This window comes from Mesoplodon densirostris, chromosome 2 (genome assembly GCF_025265405.1).
Source record: "Mesoplodon densirostris isolate mMesDen1 chromosome 2, mMesDen1 primary haplotype, whole genome shotgun sequence".
Classification (NCBI taxonomy): Eukaryota; Metazoa; Chordata; class Mammalia; order Artiodactyla; family Ziphiidae; genus Mesoplodon; species Mesoplodon densirostris.
The window spans coordinates 149061873-149087946 of record NC_082662.1 but is presented as its reverse complement, the minus strand read 5'-3'; the positions used below and the strand labels follow the sequence as shown (position 1 = coordinate 149087946).

General features: G+C 37.9%; 1 protein-coding gene across 1 annotated transcript; it reads right to left on the bottom strand.

Annotated features, from left to right (window-relative positions):
* Positions 1 to 12702: 12702 nt before the first annotated feature.
* Positions 12703 to 20329, bottom strand: PTGS2 (prostaglandin-endoperoxide synthase 2). The gene is made up of 10 exons (XM_060088502.1): positions 20163 to 20329; positions 18628 to 18744; positions 18369 to 18512; positions 17541 to 17684; positions 16924 to 17105; positions 16235 to 16318; positions 15879 to 16125; positions 15338 to 15624; positions 14713 to 14860; positions 12703 to 14563 (listed from the first exon to the last, which is right to left on the bottom strand). The coding sequence occupies exons 1-10, from the start codon at positions 20212 to 20214 to the stop codon at positions 14154 to 14156; spliced, it is 1815 nt and encodes a 604-aa protein (XP_059944485.1). The 5' UTR covers positions 20215 to 20329; the 3' UTR covers positions 12703 to 14153.
* Between the last annotated feature and the right edge of the window lie 5745 nt (positions 20330 to 26074).

Below are 26074 nucleotides of genomic sequence, written 5' to 3'. Positions count from 1 at the left end.
AATAGGTAACAACAAACAAAATATTTTATTTTAGTGACTGTCTAAAGCATATGGATATCCTGTAGACTTACTGATTTATTGAGGAAGTTGGACAGTTTTTGTCTTTGGATTGGAAATTTTTAATAAAATTTCTATACCTAAAATTTAAAAAAAAATAAAGAGAGGTGAAAACATATTAATTGTTGAAGCCATTTTATAACACAAAGTTTTTGGCATGGTTCAAGACTGTTTTTTAAAAAAAATTTTGTTTTTAGATGTATTATCTCATAATACAGAAAAAATGTCATCCATAGTTGTTTCTTATAATGGTCCCCAAATGGGACTAATTAGAGATTTATAACATTATGGAAATAGAAACAATACCAGAACCTTAGCGATTATCCAGTTGTGTTAGTCTGATTGGGCTGTCATAACAAAATTTCACAGATTAGGTGGTTTAAACAACATAAATTTATTTCTTACAGTTCTGAAGGTTGAGAAATCCAAGATCAAGGTGCTGGCAAATTCAGTTTCTGATGAAAGGGCTCTTCTTGGCTTATAGAAGTCTCCCTTTTACTTAGTAATATGCTATTAAGTTTCCTCTATGTATTTTCATGGCTTGATAGCTCATTTCTTTTTAGTGCTGAATAATATTCCATTGTCTGGATGTACCATGTAGTGTCTCTTCTTACAAGGACAGTAATATAATCAGATCAGGGCCCTGATTTTTTTTTTTTAAGTATAGTTGATTTACATTGTTGTGTTAATTTCTGCTGTACAGCAAAGTGATTCAGTTATACATATATACATTCTTTTTTTTAATATTCTTTTTTTTTTTGGTCTGGGTTGGGTCTTCATTGCTGCACACAGGCTTTCTCTAGTTATGACGAGTGGGGGCTACTCTCTACTCTTTGGTGTGGTGTGCAGGCTTCTCATTGCGGTGGCTTCTCTTGTTGCAGAGCACTGGCTCTAGGTGTGCAGGCTTCAGTAGCTGTGGTGCGCGGGCTCAGTAGTTGTGGTGCGTGGGCTCAGTAGTTGTGGTGCACAGGCTTACTTGCTTCACGGCATGCAGGATCTTCCCAGACCAGGGCTTGAACCTATGTCCCCTGCATTGGAAGGTGGATTCTTAACCACTGCACCACCAGGGAAGTCCCTTTTCTTTTAATATTCTTTTCCATTAAGGTTTATCACAGGATATTGTATATAGTTCCCTGTGTTATACAGTAGGACCTTATTTTTATCCAGGGCCCTGACTTTATAATCTCATTTAACCTTAATAACTTCCTGAGGAGTAAATATGACCACACTTGGGGTTAGAACTTCAATATATGAATTTTGGAGGGACACAAACATTTAACCCAGAACACTAACACCCTCATTTTATAAAGTAAAAATAGATCAGAGAGAATGATAGAAACTCAAAATGAAAAGAGACCTGAAGATTGTTAAGATTAACCCTTCCTCTGATGTTTTCTATCAAAACATTTTAAATAACTTGATAAAGTAAATTCTTGGTAAAACTGGATCTCTTAGTTACTTGATTCTCAATTGAAAGTTCTTTTTTTTTAATTTATTTATTTTATTTATTTATTTTTGGCTGAGTTGGGTCTTCGTTGCTGCACCTGGGCTTTCTCTAGTTGCAGTTAGTGGGGGCTACTCTTCGTTGTGGTGTGTGGACTTCTCATTGCAGTGGCTTCTCTTGTTGCAGAGCATGGGCTCTAGGCACACTGGCTTCAGTAGTTGTGGCTCACGGGCTCTAGAGTGCAGGCTCAGTAGTTGTGGCGCACGGGCTTAGTTGCTCCGCGGCCTGTGGGATCTTCCCCGACCAGTGCTCGTACTCGTGTCCCCTGCGTTGACAGGCAGATGCTTAACCACTGCGCCACCAGGGAAGCTCGAAAGTTCTTTCTATGACATTTCTGCCCTCTTTTCTTGCATAATTCTCTTCAGTCTTTTCCAAGTTGTTACTAATTCCCTTTTACCGTAGGAGGATCCACTGCCCTAGGTTTTTAACTTGGATTATGTTCAAGGGCTTGAGAACTATCTGACGTTTTATGATAATTTTTGCGTTATTTTTTGTTTTAGGTGTTTAGCTTTTATCAGATCCTCAAAATAATCTATTAGAACAAAAGTGTCCATCCACTAAACAGTAATTTTCTGTATCCTATCAGAGCGACTTAGTCTTCTCACTCATAAGTCTCTTTCGACACTAGATGAGGCATATCCACTCAATCAAAAACCGGAAAGGAGTATTTTGGATGCTCCCAGTACTGAGCTTCATGTTAAGAATGAAAAAATGAATATCACAATTATGTAATAAAGACTTAGTGAAAGAGAAAATGATAAGGAAGAGTTGTAGAGAAGTAAATTTATTGAACATACAAGTTTCTCTGACTCTAAAACCTATTATTTTTTCATTTCACCATGCCATGATTATCCCCAATTTGATTTGCTCCCTCCTTCTGGATCTTATTAAAGCAGTAGGATATTGGACATGAAGTATCTGACCAGTTTTTTTTTTTTCTCATTGTGAGTTAACATTGTGTTGGGTAAAGGAAGAAGTTTAGTGATGTCCCAATTATTTTGCAAGTTGAGGCTTTCATTTTCAATTTTAATTCCAAGAAGAAAATTACATACTCTTCTTTAAAATCTCCCTCCAATCCAATATACACACAGTGTAGACTAGAGTGGATCCCAACAAAGATAGAGCAGAGTGTGAGCACATAGGTAAGAAAGATAATGAATCAACTCTATAGCTAGTATTTGCACAGAAATTTCAGAAAAATGGAAAATCTCTGAAAAAATACAGGTATGACTTTATGGATTTAAAGACTGTATTTAAAGCAAATGCATAAGACAAGACCTAAGAGAAATAAGTAATAAGGGCCTTGAAGCAAAAAGCACACACCTGCCAAGTCTATGTGGGATGCCAGAAGCAGGTCTGAAAAGGACCATAACATTAACATGCAGTAGAAAAAGAGCTCAAAATGCACTATATGATTTGTTGTATTTATCTATGTTGAGTGATTTACATATACTTCCCATTGCAGGAAGTGGGTCCCATCACTCCCAATCTATTCTTCTTTTATTCATGTTAGCTACTATATTTGTCTCCTATTGCTGCTGTAACAGATTACCTAAACTTAGTGGTTTTAACAATACAAATTTATTATCTTATAGCTCTGTAGTTCACAAGTCCTAAATGGGCCACGTTGGGCTAAAACTGAGGTGTGCATTCTTTCTGGAAACTCCAGGGGAGAGCAAGTTTACTTGCCTTTTCCACCTCTTAGAAGCTGCCCACATTCGTGCATCCCTGGCCACTTCCATCTCCAAAGCTAGTAATAGCTGGTCAAGTCTTTCTCACATTGCATCACTCTGACACTGACCCTCTGCCATCCTCTTTCACATTTAAGAACTCATGATTACATTGGGTAATCCAGGATAAACTCTTTATTTAAAGGTCAGATGATTAGCAATCTTAATTCCCTCTGCAACCTTGTTATATAATATGTGACAAATTCCGGGGATTAGGACTTGGACAACTTTGGGTAGGGGGACATGATTCTGTCTAACACAGCTAGGAAGTTAAAAAAAAAATGCCCTAATTAATGTTTTGTGTCACAGCATGACAGGTAGACCATTCCTGAGATGTAAAGTTTCTTATCCTCTGTCTCTTATGCCCATTAAACCAACTGAGAAACAAAGAACTATATTAAGTTACCACAGGATGTGTGGGTATTAAGTTAATTCAGTAGTCATATATGAGAAGAGGAATTATGTAGCCCTCTCTAAAACTTCTTATAGTATAACTGAATCAAATGAAACTCAGAGAGATTCCTAGTTCTTAATGTCACAGAAAACCAATGTTAGAACATCTAGTTACCTCCACCGTCTCTGATTTATTTTCTCAATGCAATATTATTATCAACACATTTATTATATGATTGGAGAAATGAAAAACTTGAAAAGTCATTTGCCTTGAGTTATAGTTTGAAATAGAAAAATAAAAATTGTTGGGAATTCCCTGGCCATCCAGTGGTTAGGACTCTGCACTTTCACTGCCAAGGGTGGGGTTCAATCCCTGGTCAGGGAACTAAGATCCTGCAAGTCGCCCGGCACGGCCGAAAAAAAAAAAGAAAAATTGCTTTCTTAAATTGTATGTCAATCCTGAGCTAGGAATATAGTAGTCATTACTGTTCCCATTTTACCTTTGAAAGATGAGGCATATGGGGCTCTTATTAACCACACTGCTAGAAGGGGCAGAACCCAGATTTGCTCAACTCCAAAGCCCATGCCCTGGCTGCAAGCATCTAGCCAATCCACCACCAGGCAACTATCATCAGGAATGTGAAAAGTCCTGTTCTTGACTTATAGGATCTAAATTAAGAAATTTAGCTTAGAAATTCACAGTTGGGACTTCCCTGGTGGTCCAGTGGCTAAGACTCCGCACTCCCAATGCAGGGGGCCCGCACTCTAGATCCCTGGTCAGGGAACTAGATCCCACATGCTGCAACTAAGAAGTTCACATGCCACAACTAAAGATCCCACATACCTCAATGAAGATCCTGTGTGCCGCAACTAAAACACAACACAGCCAAATAAATAAATATTTTAAAAAAAGAAATTCACAATTGTTTTATAATTCCCAAGGACATAACATCATTTCATGTGATGCTGTAGATTTCTAAATGATGTTATGTTCTAAGGACATAACATCATTTCAAGTAATGCTGTAAAGTAGAAGTCATACTCTAAATGAGCCTATTTATGTGAATTCACTTTTTTAAGAATATTTATAATATATGTCATCTTTTAAATGAATAAAGAGGATTAATATGAGAAAAGGGAGAACTGCAGCAATCTATTTGGTGTTAAACTCTCCAAAGTTGGAGGCTTAATACAATTATATTGTTTCTAACATTCAAAGGGTTTCATTCTCTCTCTCTCTTTGAAGGAGGCATCTTCCAACTGAAACAGCATTTCAGATAACTCAGTATTTAAAACATTTCTCAACAATGTCAAGTCTAAAGAAAATATACTATGATAATGTTATAGAAAACATACATTTTAAATAGTAGATTTCAGGGCATGGGTGAAAGGAACATTCTTTTCCTTTGCATCATTTCCAACTATTTTTTGTTTGAGGATAAGATTTTTTACCCATTGGCCATTCTCTTTGCTTCCTTCAGATTACGATGTACGTGTTTTCCATTCCTTCAGGAGCATGTAAAATATACTCCACCCTGTGTTTTGTGAATGTTGCCATCTTGAACAGGTATTGAATAATAACCAGGGAAAGTCACACCATGATGTTTCCACATCACCTATTAGGAACAATCAGGAACATGAAAGGGCAAGTGGATGCTATCTGGACAGAGTCCACTTGAATGAAGACACAGAAGACCCACCCAAATCTCAAGCTTCTTCCATTTGGTTTCAATGATGAGTCATTTAGGAAGGAAATTGTTTGAGAAGTAAACTGAAGATAACTCCTGTGTTCTTTATTTTATCAAATAACAATCTATTTTCTGAAGTTCTTTCATGGGTTCATCTCACACGTAATTTGGCTGTTTATTTTTCTGAGCAACTTTACATAGAATGCTGAAATACATTCTACTTAATTTAAGCCATTTAAATTAATTATTATAGTGAGAGTACTGTTATCCGATCACTTTTGAATGCCAATTGTATTTAGTGAGGGTCCTTGGAAGTAATGCCTTTTGTCTGGATTAAAAAACAGAATAATTTTCCAAACTGTTTACTATTCATCTTAAACTACTTCGTTCTACTTCAAACCCAGACTGTGGCTAAGCTCTGCAAAAGATTGAGTCCTTAATAATACATTGGAATCGGAGATCAAGTTGGGGGATAATTGTGATTTTTAAATCTTTTTTTAAACATCAACTTTGGAAAAAAAGAAGCACTGAATTTCCTAAGTCTGTGATATTAAGTTGTTAAAATATAATTATTAAATAAGTTACAACACATGCCAAAGCTATCTGTATCTATATCTATGGGATGAAGGAAAGTAAGGAAACGTCAGGGGATCCAGTTTGAAAATGATAAGTAGCAGTTTCTTGATTACTAAAGTGATCATTCAAAAATATGAAATACGTAATTGCCACATATCACTTAGATTTTAATTTTGGGATGTGTATTTATTTACTTTTCTATTTTCTCCATCTTTCTAATTACCAGGCTATCAGCAAGTACCCTAATCAAAAAGAAGTTGCCTTTTGGGAATTCCCCGGAGGTCCAATGGTTAGGACTCCTGCACTCACTGCTGAGGGCCTGGGTTCGATCCCTGGTTGGTGAACTAAAATCCCACAAGCTGAGTGGTGAAGCCAAAAACAAAAGTTAAAAAAAAGTTTAAAAAAATTGCCTTTCATTGAGGTCCTGAAATGCTTTCTAGTGAATAAAGTACATTAGCTTTAGCACATGAATTTTATAACAATTATTTTCATTTTGCATTGATGTGCTTTGATTTTTCATTATTTGTCATCATTGTGATTATTAAATAGGTTATTTTCACATAGTGATATGTATTTAAATCTATATATAGTAATTAGTTATGATATGCCAGGAACATTGCCATTTATGAGGAATAAGATGGCACATTCCTAAGCTTTACTTCAGCTTTAACATGGTAAACTCTCTATCCAAACAGAGTTCCCTTTCACATAGAAAAATAGTCTCCATAAGCTGGAAATCAACAAATCCAATCACAATCACACAATCACAGTGTGCTATACATCCAAGAATATGAAGATTAATCCACATGAGGGACTTCCCTGGTGGCTCGGTGGTTAAGAATCCACCTGCCAATGCAGGGTACATGGGTTTGATCCCTGGTCCAGGAAGATCCCACATACAGAGCAACTAAACCCATGCACCACAACTACTGAGCCTGCACTCTAGAGCTTGTGAGCAACAACTACTGAGCTCACATGCTGAAACTACTGAAGCCCACGAGCCTAGAGCCTGTGCTCTGCAACTAGAGAAGCCACTGCAATGAGAAGTCTGTGCACCACAATGAAGAGTAGCCCCCGCTTGCCACAACTAGAGAAAGCCCAGGCACAGCAACAAAGACCCAAAAGAGACATAAATAAATAAATAAATTTATTTATTTAAAGAAAAAAAGATTAATCCACATGATTTTAGGGGGACGGTTAGAAAAATTAGGTAGCACCCCACCTTGAGTTATGGAGCTGAGCCTTATAGAAGAAGGTAGACACTGAGGACTTGTGTGTGTGTGTTTTATAATTTGTTCTCCTGTTAAGTTGTGTGAGAGAAGTTAAGTGGATACAACATAGTTACATTTAAATAATAGAAACTCAAAAAAAAAGAGAGAGGGCTTTCCTGGTGGTGCAGTGGTTGAGAATCTGCCTGCTAATGCAGGGGACACAGGTTCGAGCCCTGGTCTGGGAGGACCCCACATGCCGCGGAGCAACTAGGCCCGTGAGCCACAACTACTGAGCCTGCGTGTCTGGAACCTGTGCTCCACAACAAGAGAGGCCACAATAGTGAGAGGCCCGCGCACCGCGATGAAGAGTGGCCCTCGCTTGCCACAACTAGAGAAAGCCCTCGCACAGAAACGAAGACCAAACACAGCAAAAATAGATAAATTAATTAATAAACTCCTACCCCCAACATCTAATAAAAGAAAAGAGAGAGAGAGAGAAAGATATCAGTATTCTCCTGATAAGAAGAAAACTGAAAGATGTGATAGTAACTGCATTCAAATATATGAGACTTGCATTTCATCAACATTCCTTGTTAGCTATTTATTCATATCTCTAAAGGCAAAAAAAAAAGGAAGTGGTTTGAGCACTGGCAAGTCTCTTGTTAGACAAAGTTTTAAAGTGATGTATCCAGTGACTAAAGGATGTAATTGTTTTATTTGGTTATCTTTAGTAAAGTAATAAGGTTACATATTGTAATACCCCTCAAGAAGTGAAAAATGCAAGATAAAAATTTGATGTTTTTCAGCTGGGGAAATATTTGTGAAACCCTCAAAATATTCATAAAGGATTGGTTTTGTTCATTCTGCAACATTGTGATTGAAAGAGCTTTGGAGTTAGACAGATTTGGTCCTTGGGTAAGTAACTCGTTAGTTCTAAGCCTCAGGACTTCCCTGGTGGTCCAGTGGTTAAGACTCTAAGCTTCCAGTGCAGGGGGCATGGGCTGGATCCCTGGTTGGGGAAGTTCTGCATGCCGCTAGGTGTGGTGAAAAAATAAATAAATAAAAGTTCTAAGCCTCAGTTTCCATATTAATAAAATAATTATATTTTCTCCATAGGACTAAGATACAAACTAAATTAAATACAATTTACAGAAAAATGATTACTATAATAGATAGCAAATATGAGTGGAAAATAAATGTAGAACAAGAAAGCATTGGTGGGACCTATCATTTAGTCCCAGTGTATTTTTATGTTTTCACTTTTTATTGGAGTATAACTTACATACAGTAAAATGTACACATGTGTACAACTATAATAAATTTTTAAAGTAGAATATGTCCATGTCACTTATACCATTATCAAGATATAAAATGCTTCCACTACTGCAGAAAGCTGGCTTATTTATGCACTTTTCCAGGTAATCCTTGCCACTCCCTCTTCCCCCAGCCTTGATTCTTGATTACTTTCCTTATAGATTAGTTTTGTCTTTCTTAAGAATTTTATATTACTGGAATCGCACAGTATGTACTCTTTTGTGACTTTTCTTTCTCCTTATGTAATTGAGATTCATCCACGTTGTTGAATTTATCAGTAGTTCATTACTTTATATTGTTGAGAAGTATTCCATTGTATGTAGATACACACGTTTATTTATCCATTCTCTTATTGATGGAATTTGAGTTGTTTGCATTTTTTAAATGAATTTCAGTTTATTATGAATAAAGCAGCCATGGATGGATCATAGGGTATGTTTATGTTTAACATTATATAAAACTGCCAGATTGGTTTCCAAGGTGGCTATATACTTTTATACTCCCATTAGTCATTTATGAGAGTTTCATTTATCCCAGAACAAGGCTTCCTCATGCTACCTATTTATAGCTATAGCTACCCATCCCACCATCCCTAATCTGGTAACCACTAATCGATTCTCCATCCCTATACTTTTGTTAGTTTGAAAATGTTACATAGGGACTTCCCTGGTGGTGCAGTGGTTAAGAATCTGCCTGCCAATGCAGGGGACACAAGCTTGAGTTCTGGTCCGCAAGGATCTCACATGTTGCAGAGCAACTAAGCCCGTGGACCACAACTACTGAGCCTATACTCTAGAGCCCATGAGCCACAACTACTGAGCCCGCGCACCTAAAGCCCGTGCTCCACAACAAGAGAAGCCACCGCAATGAGAAGCCCGCACACCACAACAAAGAGTAGCCTCCGTTTGCCGCAACTAGAGAAAGCTCATGCACAGCAACAAAGACCCAACACAGCCAAAAATAAATAAATTAATTAATTTTAAAAAAAAGAAAATGTTATATATATAGACTCAGACAGTAGGTAACTTTTAAAGTTTGGCTTTTTTTTTCACTCTGCATAATTCCCTTGAGTTCCATCCAAGTTGTTACAAGTATCAATAGTTTTGTTTATTTGTTTGTTTGTTTTGCTATGTAGTTTGCTATGGTATAGATATACCACAGTGTGCCACATTTTGTTTAACCATTAAACTATTATGGGACATTTGGATAATTTCCAGTTTTTGACGAATTTTGTGTTACTATGAACAGATTTTTTCATGAATATAGGTTTTATTTTCTGGCATAAATGCATAAGAGTGCAATGGCTGGGTTGTATGATGCGGTGGCAAAATAATGGCCCTCCAAAGATGTCCACGCCCTAATCTTTAGAATCTGTGAATATGTTGTCTTATGTGGCAGAAGGGACTTTTTATATGTGAAATATTAAGGATCTTGAGGAGGGGAGAATTTCCTCAATTATCTTCATGGGCTCAAAATAATCAAAAGTGCCTTTATGAGAAGGAGGCAGAAAGGTCAGAGTCACAGATGTGAGAAGACGCTACCCTGCTGGCTTTGAAGACAGAGAAAGAGACATGAGCCAAGGAATCGCAGGTGGCCTCTAGAAGCTGGAAAAGGTGAGGAACAGATTCTCCCCGAGAGCTTCCAGAAGAAATGCAGTGCTACTCACAGTTTGATTTTAACCCATAAGACCTATTCTTACTTCTGACCTCCAGAACTGTAGATAATAAATTTGTGTCGTTTTAAGCTAGTAAGTTTGTGGTCATTTGCTATAGAGTAAATATAAAGCTAATGCATACCATAAATGAATTTTTCTTTTTTCAGTACGCGGGCCTCTCACTGTTGTGGCCTCTCCCGTTGCGGAGCACAGGCTCCGGACGCACAGGCTCAGTGGCCATGGCTCACAGACTTAGCCGCTCCACGGCATGTGGGATCTTCCCGGACCAAGGCACGAACCCACATCCCCTGCATCGGCAGGTGGACTCTCAACCACTGCGCCACCAGGGAAGCCCTGAATTTTTTTTGTTTTAGAAGAAACTCCCAAACTATTTTCCAGAGTGAACGAGGGTGGGGAATTATAGTATATGTGACCAGTATAGGCAGGGACAGATCACTAAGACCCTCATAGGATAGGATAAGGAGTTTCAATTTATCCATTGTGGAATAGAAAACCACCAGAAGATTTCAAAGAAGACAGGGGCAAAATATGATTTATGTTTGGGACTTCCCTGGTGGTCCACTGGTTAAGACTCCACACGTCCAATGCAGGGGGCATGGGTTCGATCCCTGATTGGGGAACTAAGATCCCACATGCCACACGGTATGGCCAAAAAAAAAGCAACCGAATATGATTTATGTTTGCAAGTGATCACTCTCATTACTATAAGGAGAGTGGTTTGGAGTGAGGCAAGAATAGAAGAGGGAACACCAATCAAGAGATTATTACATCAACTAGGTTGGTTGTCATGGAGTTGGAGGGAAAATGACAGATTTAGGATTTGTGTGTGGGATGTAGTCGACAGAATTGCTGCTGTACTGGCTGTGGATGTGAAAGAAAGAGATCATTTTTGCTTGAAAACTAGGGAATAGTGGTGTCTTTAATTTTGGATGATTATTATTTGGAGTATGTGGTGCTGAGAGGGCAGAGATATAAAGTAAGACACTAAATTTATGAATTTGAGTAGAGAAGTTATTAATTGACAGTTGGAAGTAGGTTCTGGAGACAAATTTGAGAGTGATTAATTAGTGTTTCAACTTATAAACTTGGATGGGATTAACCTGGAAGAGTTTAGATAAGAGAAAGGGGAATCAAGACACTTCGATTTATAGATACAGTAATGTATGAAGAGCTTTAAAAACAAACAACCTGGGACTTCCCTGGTGGCGCAGTGGTTAGGAATCTGCCTGTTAATGCAGGGGACGCAGGTTTGAGCCCTGGTCCAGGAAGATCCCACGTGCCACGGAGCAGCTAAGCCCAAGCGCCACAACTACTGAGCCTGCGCTCTAGAGCCCATGAGTCACAACTACTGAAGCCCGCGTGCTTAGAGCCCGTGCTCCGCAAGAAGAGAAGCAATCGCAATGAGAAGCCAGCGCACCGCAACAAAGAGTAGCCCCCGCTCGCTGCAACTAGAGAAAGCCTGCAGCAACGAAGACCCAAAGCCCCCCAAAATAAATAAATTTATAAAAAAAACCAAACAACCCTCTGAATAGTAACACTCTGTGAAAGGGAAGAAAGGTGAGAGTATGAAACCATGAAGCCAAGAAAAAAAATCTTTCAGTAAAGAAGCTAGACATTTGTGTTGAATGCTACTGAGAAGTCAGATAATCTGTTTATGGATGAAATGAAGCTGTGCCAGTTAAGTACAGTGGAGAGTAGACTAAGAAATGAGAGAGTCCAAACATGGGCAATGGAATCTGAGTTAGATGCATAAGGAAGGAAATGAGGAGATAAGAGGTGAAAGATAGTGATGAGGTTTGGTGAATCAATAGGCTCAGTGAAACTGAAGTTAGATGTTAGAGTGTAAGTACTAAAATAAGTGAGCTGGAAGTGTTGGGAATAAAGGAAGATGATTGAAATGAAAATTTTGGAAATGGTGCGATAATTAATGATGAGATCAAGGTCTGTATGACCATAGGAAGTATGGAAGAAGGCAACACTGGAGTTGAGGACAAGAGAGCCCAGGCAGGATGTTAAGTATGCAGTCCATGTGGATATTGAAATTACCAAGATGTCAAGAGTAGGGACTGACAGAAGCCAATGAGCCAGGTTTCAGTGATGTACCCAACTGACCATAATCTTTCCCTCTTTGAACTTCCTGTTAAATTTTGTACCTCCTTAGTAAATTTGTCTTATTCTTTGCCTTTTGTATACTTGGTTTTTTTTTTTTTTTTTTTTCCTCTTCTAAGACTAGGCAATGAAAACAAGTCTGTGGCTATCCCCTATAGCACAGAGAACACATTTTCTAATACAGTGTTGCCGTGAATGAGATTATAATGACCTTAAGAAGCCTCTGTGTGACTGAGGGCAGAACCATTTCATTAAGGGCCAGTCCAGTTTGGAAGAGATAGGAGAACAATAATGCCTTACAGAAATCATCTCATGACAAAGATATAAGCAACTGTCAAAATTTATTTTAGAAGAGATTTTCAGTTCTTAAATAGTACAAAAATAAACAGACATTTGTTTCAACACTTACAGTTTACATAAATTAATTTAATCATACATTTGTCTGAGGCACCAAAACATTCAACACATATTCCAAATTCCCAGATTCAGTCATTCAGATATTAACAAATCAGTTTTTTAAATCAAGTTAAATTTTTATACAAGCCCTTCTACTATTGACTGTTTCTTAACAATAACATAAAACCTTAAAAGTTCCCCTGAGTTATTTCTCTTTAATGAAATTTTATTTTCTCCCTCTGCCTGAGGCATACTTTTTCAATTATTTACATAAATACTGATGTTATCTGTAATCAGTGCTTGATTTAAAAATATTAAAACCCACAGTTCTTTGCACGGAATGTCCCCCCAGAAAGTTATGGGTGAATGAATTAATGAAACGTCCACAGGTCCTTCAAAAATGTACAAAATATCAGTCTTATAGCACATCCAGGCTAATGAGACACAACATTCTCTGTGGGCTGGTGTATAGGTAAACCTTAAAGACAAATTCCAACTTTATATCTCAGTATACCAAAGTTGGATTCCTAAATAAATGTATTCACAAATCTTAAGCCAATTATTTATCTTGTATTAATAATTCAGAGGTAATCCCAAAAGATACACTGATTCTGATATAATGCAGAAAAAAAAAATCAATGCAGCCTTAAACCCAGTTTATAATAACCATCCAAAGAAAACATAAATAATAGTCTTCAATAAATTAAATTAATATACAGTACCAGAAAATGTCAGCTGACAATGAGATGTGGAAAAGAAGCATTGTCTTCCTGGGAACTATTCAGCAATTTAATTTTGTTTTTAAGTGAGAACGGACATTCATTAGAATAGGAATAACTTGCTTACTGTTAAGAACCCCCTACAGTTCTAAGCTATTAGCCTCTATAAGGCTACTTTGGTTTTAAATTATTCACAAAGTTCTCTGCCTTTCACTTAAAATGAGTGTATACCTTCTTGTAAAGGCCTTCTGTAGTAGTCCTGAGGTGAGCTTTTCCTGAAAACCTGCATAAGTTCAGGTAAGAAAGTATAGAGTCCAAAGAAAGACAAACTCAGACCTTAAAACCAGGAAAACAAAATAGAAGTAAAGTGATCAGAAAATGGCTAAAAGATCATAAAATGATCATTGAGTAGGTAGTTGCTTCTCACACATCATGGAAGACACCTTGGAAATATCGATAGTGTAGAAAGAAATGTGCAGCATTTTGTCATCTTGTAACAGCATTTAAATGTTCAAACATCTTAGCTTTTGTTCTTATTATAAGTTGAAATTCAAGTAAAAAGATGTCACACTCATTTCTCATTGGATTGTACAAAAGAATGAAAACTGTTTTCCCCCTTTAACTTGAAGACATCTTTAAAATCAACATGAAAATCTTCACAAGTATGACCCCTTTCTCCTTAACAGAGATGTTAAGTAACACAAGGAGTTTAACATAAATATTAAATAATTAAGTTAAAAGAAATAGTTCATATAAATAAATAAATATGATCAATCAGCTTCTACAGTTCAGTTGAACGTTCTTTTAGTAGTACTGTGGGGTTGATATCATCCAGTCCAGAGTGGGAAGAGCTTGCATTAATGATGACTGTTTTGGTGAGCTGTGGATCTTGAACACTGAATGAGGTAAAAGGACAGCCTTTCACGTTATTGCAGATGAGAGACTGAATTGAGGCAGTGTTGATGATTTTAAAACCTACTTCTCCACCAAAAGTGCTAGGCTTCCAGTACTCAGGAGAACATATAGGATTACCCATAAGTCCTTTCAAGGAGAATGGTGCTCCAGCTTCTACCATGGTCTCCCCAAAGATGGCATCTGGTCGAGGCTTTTCTACCAGAAGAGCAGGATACAGCTCCATGGCGTCAATGTCACCATAGAGCGCTTCTAACTCCGCAGCCATTTCCGTCTCTCCTGTGAAGGTGACAAGGACAGAGATACAACCAATGTAAAACGTTTACAAAATAAAAAAAAAGTCTTACCTTTTGCTCAATTTCCTTTCACCTTCTGCTGTTTCCATTTGCCCCTTGACTCTTTGAAGAAGTTTAGAAACTGTTTCTCACCTGTAAGTTCTTCAAATGATTTATAAGGCTTCAGCAGAAAGCGTTTGCGGTACTCATTAAAAGACTGGTATTTCATCTCTCTGCTGTGGTCAATTGAAGCCTTTGATACTTTCTCTACTGCAACTGGAAGATTCCTACCACCAGCAACCTGTTGAAAATGAATTACATTGTAGAACACAATTGAGTTTTAGGCATATTTAAGATTTTTTTCTCTTTTTTTTGGCCGTGCTGCACGGCTTGTAGGATTTTAGTTCCCTGACCAGAGATTGAACCTGGGCCCTCGGCAGTGAGAGTGTGAAGTCCTAACCACTGGACAACCAAGGAATTCCCAGATTTCTATTTTAAAAGCATCCCTTGGGTACCAAGTACGTAAGACTGATGCCCCAGCTCCCAGCTGAGACCTAAACTATAAGTTTGGAATATTTATAGAACATTTCTATGATCTAGATTATAATGGTAACATTATATTATAATCGAGATTATATGTTAGGCTTCTTATTTCAAGGAGAGATTACTAGCAAATAATTACTCTTTTAGTAAGTTTAAGAAAAATCATTTCTGCGGCAGAAATTCTAGTTACTGACTAGTCCTATGTTTTGTTTTGTTTTTCAATAATAATGCTTACCCTGCCAGCAATTTGCCTGGTGAATGATTCAACAAACTGAGTGAGGCCGTGTTCCAGTAAGAGGGAGTTGTTATAGACAAATTGCTGATACTTGTAGTCCTGGCCATCAATCTGAAAGGTATCAGGCAGAAGGGGATGCCAGTGGTAGAGTGTGTTAAACTCGGCAGCAATACGGTTTTGGTACTGGAATTGTTGGTTAAAAAGCAGCTCTGGGTCAAACTTCAGTTTGAAGTGATAGCCACTCAGGTGCTGTACATAGTCTTCAATCACAATCTTAATAGTTTCTCCTATTGGCACAAGAGAAAAATTTAAAACATGAATTTCTTCTCACAAACGTTCAAGCAACCTACATGCAATTGTTAATTTGCCATTCCTTCACTTTTATATTTTCTTTTTTACCATCAAAAGTTCAAGAATTGAATGAATATGGAGCAGGTGATTTTACAGGTACTACATTCCCCCAGAATTACTGAAAACCTAGCAAAGTTAGTTTTCTCTGGGGAAGAGGGTTTTATTTAAATGATTTGCTCTTCTTGCTTACCTATCAGTATTAGCCTACTCGTCTGGAACAACTGCTCATCGTCCCATTCTGGATGCTCGTGTTTAAGCACATCACACACTCTGTTATGTTCCCGCAGCCAAATTGTGGCATACATCATCAGACCAGGCACCAGACCAAAGACTTCCTGCCCCACAGCAAACCGCAGGTGTTCAGGAACATGAGGTGGGTAGATCATCTCGACCTGAGTATCTTTGACTGTAGGAGGATACATTTCACCACCAATTATCTAAAAAATAACAGTAACAAAAGAGGTAAACAAATTTTAATCATTAGAGATTTTGAACATAGGTAGCTAGTGAGTCATAACTAATTCTTAATATTTAAATGGAACAAACCTGATATTTCATTTTTCCATCCTTGAAAAGGCGCAGTTTATGCTGTCTCTCCAAAGATTCACCATAAACATGATTTAAGTCCACCTAGAAGATTATGGAAAATTTTTAATTTGTTGCTGTTGTTTATTCTTATGTAAAGTGTCTATGATGTATTTATCACTAAATAACTTGATGATTTAGTTTGCTTTAATTAAAATTTTTCAATAACATTTTTCACAGCCACAAAATAGTAAATTAACTTGTTTATCCACTGAAGCTACTAAAACCTACAAACCTAAATATGTCTCCTAAATATGTCACCTATTAGTGTCTCATATGGAGCTTATATCATAAATTTCACTATAACTATATGGTATTTCTTTTAAAAAGCAGCAGAAAATGTTTGATATAAAATCCTTATCAATAACTTGAATCCAAGAGATAATAATGCTGCAAAAATCTCACCTTATAATATTTAAGGCAGCATAATCAGGGTACAAATGTCTTTGAAGACAACCTTTTGCAGTGCCAATATTTTAAACTAAAAATATAAGAGCCAAACTACAAATAATAATCTGTATATATGTATGTAAGTACGTGTGTGTGTGTTTGTATTTTTACCAAACCAGTGAATTAAAATGGAAACTCCATTAAGGTTTTTATAGATAGAACTATGATTTGCTACTAATTTTGATTTAACTCTGTCTTACCCCATGGCTCTGTCCCGTGGTGAAAGCTGGTCCTCGCTTATGATCTGTCTTGAAAAATTGATGGGTGAAGTGCTGGGCAAAGAACGCGAACATCATATTTGTGCCCTGGGGATCAGGGATGAACTTTCTTCTTAGAAGTACTTTTTCCACAACTTCTTTTGAATCAGGAAGCTCTTTCCTCCCTGAAAAATGAAAAAGCCAAGATAAGAATCCATCTATATATTCAAGGAAGCAGAGAGTGACTGTCAATTAACCAGGGTCTTTTTCACTTATAGGAGAAGTACAGCTTTGAACAGGATCATAATATAAATGGAAGTTCCAAAATACAGGGGAACAACTTCTTATGGAATATTTTAATATATTTTGTTTAGTATTAACTCAGTTTTAATGATAGAATTTGAAAACATCATGACATTATACCAAAATGCCCATTCACTTTCATGGAGTAGTTTACATGGACTCACACTTTCAAAAAAATCTCCAGAGATATCCATAAGGAAAAAATGGCTTTATTAACAAATAAATCATAGTTTATGGTCAAATTTTCTAGGTAGCAATCCAATCCCAGTTACAGTTAATACATCCTCTCACTCTCACTCACCTCTCCTCTCACTCACCTTTCACACCCATGGGTGTTGGGCAGTCATCAGGCACAGGAGGAAGAACTCTGGTGTAATAGGACAGGTTAGAAAAGGCTTCCCAGCTTTTATAGCCATAATGCACATTATAAGTTGGCGGGCTCTCAATCAGATGTGATCTCGCTGAAATTTGAGGGGAAAAAAAACTGTTATTTGTTCCCATATGCAAGGCAAATCAATGTTCATTTTTATTGTAAAATATGCAAAGTGGCACTAGAGTGAATTTAATCCTAACAAAGATACTCTATTTTAAAACAGTTATACTTTAAATCCTAACTGCCACTGGTACTCAAAAGAGGAAAGCATGATTCATTAAAATGCATCTTTGATAACGTATATATACTTTACAGAAGACAGTATGGTTCAGCCATCTTGATTTTTCAAATAACCATCCACTTACTGCTCAAGAGGCCTATGAGGAATGTCTGGGCTTGACACTCACTTTAGAAATAAAGGTGTTTTCTTGCTGACCCCAATCCAAATTATCCATTTATTTTAATGGGTGCAATCCTGTGGCCCATGGGCATTCAGTAAACAACTAGACCACACTTCCTTCACAAATTGTCAAGAACAGTGAAGGTTAGAAGAGGTATGCAGGTATGCAGGATTTTAAGTAGAATTCTGACTGTGAAACAGAACTTTATAAACTTGAAGGGATTCAGATGTCAATATTTTTGGCCATTAAGACAGAAGGTAAACTAAAATGGTATATTTAAATGTTTTGGATTAAGTTTAAAAATCTAAAGTTTTATAAAGTACATTTTTCTTTGAGGCTGCTGAAAGCCCTAGAAAGTGATTTGTACTTACATATCAACACATATCTCATAATCATATTCTGCAGGAAGGGAATGTTATTGACAATGTTCCAGACTCCCTTGAAGTGCGTAAGTATGTAGTGCACTGTGTTTGGAGTGGGCTTCAGGAATAATTTTATTCTTGTCAGAAATTCAGCTGCAATGAGAAAAAAAGAGAGAAATTAACGGGACCTCATTATATGACACAATTCTGTAAAATGATAACTGTATATATCCCCATTCCAAATGAGGGCACCCAAAAACAAACTTACGTGTGGTACAGTTTTCACCATAGAATCCTGTTCGGGTACAGTCACATTTATACTGGTCAAATCCTATGCTCATACATACACCTCGATTCTGGCATGGACTGGAACAGCAAGGATTTGCTACAATAAAGTAAAGACAATGAGATTGATATATATGTCATATATATGACATAATATGTATAAAATAGATAACTAATAAGAATCTGCTGTATTGCACAGGGAACTCCACTTTGCTGTACAGTAAAAATTAACAAAACATTGTAAAACAACTATACCCGAATTAAAAAAAAAAAAGAAAGTAAAGACAGTGAATAAACCATTCTTCACTGTCTTAATCTTGACTTAAATATTTAATTGTTTTACTTACTATGAGTCAACTTTATGATAAAAAAAGTTCAAGAAATATACAGGTAGTCATGGGAAAACAATTTTTTTTGGCTTGCCTCACAGAACGGTTATAATGTAGAAATACCAACTTCCTATTCTAAAGGTAACAGAATATTCCACCAGACATATTGGTGGAATGTTGCTAAGCTTTTCTTCATAACTTTTTAGATGTTCAAATTAGCCTTTTTAAGAGGCTCAAAGAAGTAGGACTTCCAAAATTAAAGTGAATAGATCTAGTACGTTAATCAAAATTTAAGTTTTTTGTTTGTTTGTTTTCTTTTTTTTTTTTTTGTCAGAACTCAAAGCTGTTGAAAGATCTGGACGAAGAACATTCCAAGTTGAGAGGAAAACTAGTGCAAAGGCCCTGAGGCGTGTTTGAGAGAGTGTGGCAGAAGCAAAGCTAGGAGGAGAGGTGGAAGGCGAGTTCAGAAAAGGCAAAGGCAGATCATGTGGGTCTTCTGGGAATTTGGGGTTTTTTCCATGTGTCAAGGGAAATCATTGAATGGCTTACAGTATCAAAGTGGCATGACTTAATTTACATTAAACAAAAACAAAAACAAAACAGGGAATTCCCTGGCCGTCCAATGGTTAAGACTCCGCTCTCAGTGCTGAGGGCCTGGGTTCCATCCCTGGTCAGGAAACTAAGATCCCGCAAGCCGCGCAGTGCGACCAAAAAAATAAAAGAAAATTTCAAAGTAAAAACAGCTTCATTTTTAAGCATTTTGCTTACCTGAAAAAACAATCTGGACTTCCCTGGGGCAGGAAAGCACTAACTAGGGTATTTAACACAATTATTTCCATTCAATAACAGTAGGTACTATAAAAAAAAAAACATCTCGCATATATTGATCAGATTCTGTCTTATGACAACCTGCAAATTAGTATCACTATTCCTATTTAGCAGATGAGAAAAGTGAGACTCGGACGGGTTAAGTAAGTGACCCATGATGATCAGAGCTGATGGCAAAGCTGAGCTGGTCCGTCCAGTTTACTTGGACTCGAGTGGTCCAGCCTCTTTACAAAGTCATACAGCCTGTCTTCCGAGGGTATTCAGAATACCTAGAGTTCCCTGGAGAGGTCAGAGCGGAAACTTGACCCGGGTGTACGGAGCCGCGGAGTCCCAGGTGCCAGGCGCCCAGGTACTCACTCACCTGCACCACAGAGAGCCAGGGCGGCGCAGAGCAGTAGCGCGCGGGCGAGCATCTCGGCTGCGGGAGGGGCGCGGAAACGGCGGAGGCGCTGCGCTGTGTGGGTCCCGCTTGTCCAGCTGGAGGAAGGCGCGGTGCGGAGTTCCTGAGCGTCCTCTAATGGTCGCTGCGAGTCGTTTGACAACTGGAAGCTAACGGAGAGGACCTTCCTTTTATGCGTGAAAACAGCCCACGTGACGGCATGACTGTTTCTTTCCGCCTTTCCTTCCCCCCCTCCAAAACTTTTCCTCCCTCTCTCCACTTAAATAATAATTGCGTAAGACCCGCCCGGGTCGGGGTAGGATTTTTTTATACCCACGCAAACTGGAAAATCGGAAACCTGGGAGGTTGCGCTCGGCTTCCCCAAGGTGGGTGCAAAGCGGATCGCCCCCTCCCCACTTCGATCTTCCTGAATCCCTCCCTGGGTTTCTCCGCCCTCGGCGCCGGGCTTCACGCCAGATTCCTCTCCTTCTATCGGGTCTTTGACCCAGGTTTCCAAGACCCGGTGCCGAGGCAGATCTTCTTGCGGGGGAAGGGCGGCCCCCTGGGCTTCCTTTCCCGGAATCAGAGGGGCCTGGAAGATTCCGGAGCGCAGGGAATCCCCTTGCGCGCCCCCGCCCCCTGGTCTGGTCCCTAGGCTTTGGGGTGCCGAAGAAGACAGTCTGGACAGACTGGGGAGAATGGGTCCAAGAAAGGCTGACATGTTTTACTCATGTCGTGTATTTCAGACGTGTCATGATTTCAGTGACCACTCAGCCTCGTGTAGGTTCAGCACACACATACATACATTAAAATTCTTTTTTAGATTTTTACTTGACCTAATGAAATGTGATAGCTATAGTCAGCGTACATATCTGTAGCTTCTCTTTATAGCTGAGTTGTTTTTAACATAAGAAATGCTGTTCTCCACGCCACCACTCCGACGTTGCTTCTTGGAGAGGGGAAATAAAGGTAAATTCCTCTCCTCACTACCGATCCTGAGTGCTTATCCTGTAAATAGTCAATCTGGGATCGAAGGGTCACCGCTATAAACTGTCCTCTCCGATGAACCAGGGAAGCGAAGGTGACCAGGATCTGCAGGGATGCTAAACGTCCAAAACTTCTGCTTTAATGCATTTCTTTCTCTGCCGCGTGGTTTCCAGTGTTTGGGTCGCCAGCCCTTCACAGGAGATACAAATAGAAGGAAGTAGGTTTTTAAAGTTTGCTTTTTTGTCTTTTCTGCCTACTTTTCCAGGATGATGAGTTGTGACAAAGGATTAAAATACATTACGTTTACTTTTCAATTGTCTGGGCTTATTAGGGCCAATTTTCTATTCTCATTTTGGAAGGTAATTTGATGAGGAATTTGGATGGAATGAATGTAAAAGAAGGGTGATTTTGATAATTTTGAATTTCATCATCCTTTGCTTTTGTTTAACATCTATCTTTTGGTGGTGGTTGGGAGGGTGTGTGAGGGTAAAATGCTAAGAAAAGAAAAAAATGTAGCAGCGTTGTAGAGCCTTTAAAAAAAAGACACTGGATTTTTTTTAAAAGTATTTTGCTTAATGTACACATTATCTGATTCTACATGAGACACAAATGGCTAAAATTCCACCTCACCCAGGAAGCCTTTCTCCTCTAGACGTATTTAATCATTCCGTTTGTGACACTCCCATTTATTGTACTGAGTCTTACATGCAATTTCAACTAAGAGCATAGATTTAAAAAAATAATTTCTTTTAATAATTCCAATTTTCTGTTTCATTTTAAGTGAGTAGGATGTATCTACTCAAATTTTAAGATGATATTTAAGACTACTAATTTGAGCTTGGTTAGATGAGAAGGAAGAATTCATACTCTGAATTCTTAAGTATACTAAAATTTTATATTGTAATCCTGAATTCATTTTGAAGTCATCATCATCATTGTCCTCATCAGAGTTTAATTGTATACCTACTATGTATATAAGTATATATACCTACTGTGTATATAAGTGTGTTCTGTTGTTTGCAGAGAGGCTGCATTCAAAAGTGAGAACAAAACAGCGTAGAGAATAATCACATTTAGACTACTTGGAACTTAAAGAAATTGAACTCCATTTCATAGTGGAAATTTAATTAAAAAACATCTATTTGGTTAAAGTACTTGGTTTAATCTGTAACTTCTATAGCACAATAGAGAGAGTTGCATGTACCTATGTAGTCAGAAAATAGTTCAAGGAGAAAATTACATTTTAAGGATGGGTGCAGTTTAGAAAGGAAGTCCAATTATGGGCTTCAGGAAAAACAATAGTGATTTATTAATTTTGACAAGCCTGAGACAATAAAATAAAATGGAAAGTACATTTGGGGATGCTTGGTCATGGGGGAATATTAAATGTCCCAAACCAAATCAAAATGGCTAAACCTGTCTTATGTAGAAAAGTACTATGATTATTATGCTGTATGTCACACCATAAAAAATAAGGTTATGATTATGTAAAAATTTTAACTCTCATTTGGGTATATATTTAGTGTTTCTGTGTACCTTTTAGACAAATATATGTATCTGTTATATAAAATTTCTTTTATTAGTCTCTGAAATTTGTTGGGAAATTCTCTGTATAAAGCGAAAATAAGAAAGCATATTAAAAATCTTCCAGAGCATTCTGTTGAGTTTTACTGCCCCCTTCTGCTGCTACATTTTTTATCAACTTCTTTTTCTTTCTGATTGCTGTGAAGATCACTAAGTTGATTTTGTGAGTGATGTTATAATGTACTTAAAAGTCCACATATGCAGTGTTCATTTGAAATTTAACTTTCATGAATATACTAAAAAGGAATGAAATATGTATTAATTGAAGTGATAAGCCATTCATATGAGCCAAAAGAAAATGAACAATAAAGGCTATTAATACCCAAAATTCTAAATGAGCTAACATTTTCAAGGGAGATATATCTTACTGCTTTGAGCAGGGTTCTACCATTCAGATGTGGAAGGATGCTCATATCCACTGTCTTAGTCATGGAGCGTCTTTCTATTTCCCTCCCTTCTCCTTTGGCTGATTTTGTGATTCACTCAGAGAGAGTGGCGATTGCCCCTTGTCTTTTTTTTTTTTTTTTTAAATTTATTTTTGTCTGTGTTGGGTCTTCATTGCTGTGCGCGGGCTTTTCTTTAGTTGCAGTGAATGGGAGCTACTCTTCGTTGTGGTATGTGGGCTTCTCACTGCAGTGGCTTCTCTTGTTGTGGAGCACGGGCTCTAGGTGCACGGGCTTCAGTAGCTGTGGCTCACAGACTCAGTAGCTGTGGCTCACAGCCTCTAGAGCGCAGGCTCAGTAGTTGTGGCGCATGGGCTTTGTTGCTCTGCAGCATGTGGGATCTTCACGGACCAGGGCTCAAAACCATGTCCCCTGCATTGGCAGGCAGGTTCTTATCCACTGCGCCACCAGGGAAGTCCCACTTGTCTTTTTTATTCATGACAGGCTGGCTAGAAAAAGAGCTTTGCTATCTTGCATCTTGCCTTAAGAGACATTTTAGCAAGGTTATGCCACAGAGTATGTCTGTTTCCTGAAGGGCAGAAAAAATACCCATAAAAGAGCCTTACTTTAGTCTTTTAGTAAATCCTCACTATATACCCATTCCTGGCTACACTTTCAAAGCTAAAAACAAGAGCATGTGGACAAAGAACATCACCTATCATTTCAGTAAACAAAGGATGTAAAACCCTCAGCCACTGACCCACGCCCCCCCCCATGGTGCAGGACAGTGCACCCTGAGGGGGATTCAGGATGGAGATAAACAGGCTTCCACTGCACTGACTGTGTACCCTGAGGGGATTCAGGGTGCAGAAAAATAAGATAGTGGCCCTATCAAGGAATAAGTTCAATAAACCAAACTCTTGCATCTTCCCATGTGTGGAAAGCACTAAATTCATTAACTTGAGATGTCTGGTTTTCTTCAATTAGCAGGAATCTTTTGACATTCCACTACCTGGGTTTTTGGGGTTTTTTTTTGTTTTGGGTTTTTTTGTTTATTTGTTTGTTTTTTGCAAAAACTCCTGTATATCCTGGCTCGTCTCTTACTTTTGTGTCCTGGGCTTAAGTCCACCGAATAATACATAATTCTCAACTTTTAGGTTGTGCTTTTGTTTTTTCAGTTGACAAGGATAAACATTTTTTTAATTAAAAAAAATCCTTGTTAAAATAAACCAATGAAGAAATACCAAATAATATCTACTTCTGAGTTTTATAAAAAAAAAATTATCTTATTTTTCTCTACTCAGTTCCCTGATAGATTTTTCTTTTTCTTCATATTCATGGTTGTATATCATAACTACTAAGGTTAGCCAAGGTAGATTGAACATGGTCTTTGTGTTGGAGCTAGGAATCCCAAAAGGGGATAAGGAAGTGCAAGAGAGTGTGAGCAGGGTGTGCTAGGGCCAGCGTGATAAAAGCACACTCACTAATTAAATATCAGTTTAACATGTCCAGTTTCTGACCCAGCTTGTAAGGAGCTTGGGAGTTGCCTCTCTATCCTAACAAATAAAAATCTGAACAAACTGAAAACTCCATGCTTTTCTTAGATCCCTCAAAGAAGTGAGGTGACAGGATAAAAAACTGCCCTCAAAATTGGAGAGACTGACCATACAGAGAAGCACAATTTACCACAACAGAAACCCACAGGCAGAAACCTCCATAGATACCTGTACCTATGTAGGAAAAGTCGAAGTGTAATTGAGGAATTGCTGGATGCTCAACTTGCATAAATCTGAGAGTTAAAAATTCCAGGGGGTCCATTCATTTTTGTGAGTTTTACTTCCTGAAACTCTACCAGGTTCCCACAGTCAATATCAGGAAAAAAAAAAAATCCCCTTGGGGAATGGTGGGGGGGGAGAAGTAACCATTTTGAAATATGCCAGAGCATTATGTTCTTTTTAATTAGGCCTGCACTCAAAAGAAACTATTTTACCAGAGCCTAAACTATGGGAATTTTATCAGACCCTAAATGACCTAGGGGAAAGGATATACTCAACTCCATCACCCTCTAGCCATGTCCCACTTAGCACTTGTGACATTCACAGCTCAGAGGCACAGACTCACTAAAAGACTGAGAACTGATCACAGGACTCTAGAAGACTCCCCCTCCCCCACACCTCCCTACCACAATACTAAAGGCCTATTTACCAGAGTTCTTTTCACCCAGTACACCTTGCCCAAAATGACAAGTCATGCTGAAAGGCAAAAGAACAGTTTGAAAAGACAGAGCAAGCATCTGAACCAGACTCAGGGATATGGCAGAGATATTGGAAATAAGCAGATCATGAGTGCCAACAGAATAGTAGTTAATATGCAAGAACAGATGGGTAATATAAGCAGAGAGATGGAAATTCTAAGAAAAAATAAAGAAGAAATGCTAGAGATCAATAACATTATAACAGGAATGAAGAACATCTTTGATGGGCTTCTAAGTCGATGGGACATGTTTGAGGGAAGAATCTCTGAGCTTGAGGATATGTCAGTAGAAACTTCCAAAACTGAAAAGGAAAAGTATACAAAGAGAAAAAATACTGTAAAAAAAATGAAAAATAGTCAAGAACTGTTGAAGAACTGCAAAAGGTCTCACATAGGTATAATGGGATTAGAGTAGGAGAAGAAAGAGAGAAAGAAACAGAAGCAATACTGACTGAGAATTTCCCTAAGTTAATGTCAGGCACCAAACCATATATCCAGGAAACTCAGAGAACATCAAGTAGGAATGTGCCAATGAAACCATACCTAGGCATATCATAGTAAAACTGCAGAAAATAAAATATAAAGGAAAAAAATCTTGAAAGAGTTAGAGAAAAAAAAATACCTTACTATATTTAGAGGAGCAAGGATAAGAATTACATCCTACTTCTCAGAAACCATGCAAGCAGG

Bases quoted from the DNA above. Each gene is read 5' to 3' on its own strand.
- PTGS2 (XM_060088502.1), bottom strand. From the start codon at position 20,214: ATGCTCGCCCGCGCGCTACTGCTCTGCGCCGCCCTGGCTCTCTGTGGT. The intron at 17,106-17,540 runs GTGAGTGAGAGG...TTCATTTTTCAG, and splicing joins AACACCCATGGGTGTGAAAG to GGAGGAAAGAGCTTCCTGAT. The intron at 16,319-16,923 runs GTAAGACAGAGT...ATAATCTTCTAG, and splicing joins CCACGGGACAGAGCCATGGG to GTGGACTTAAATCATGTTTA.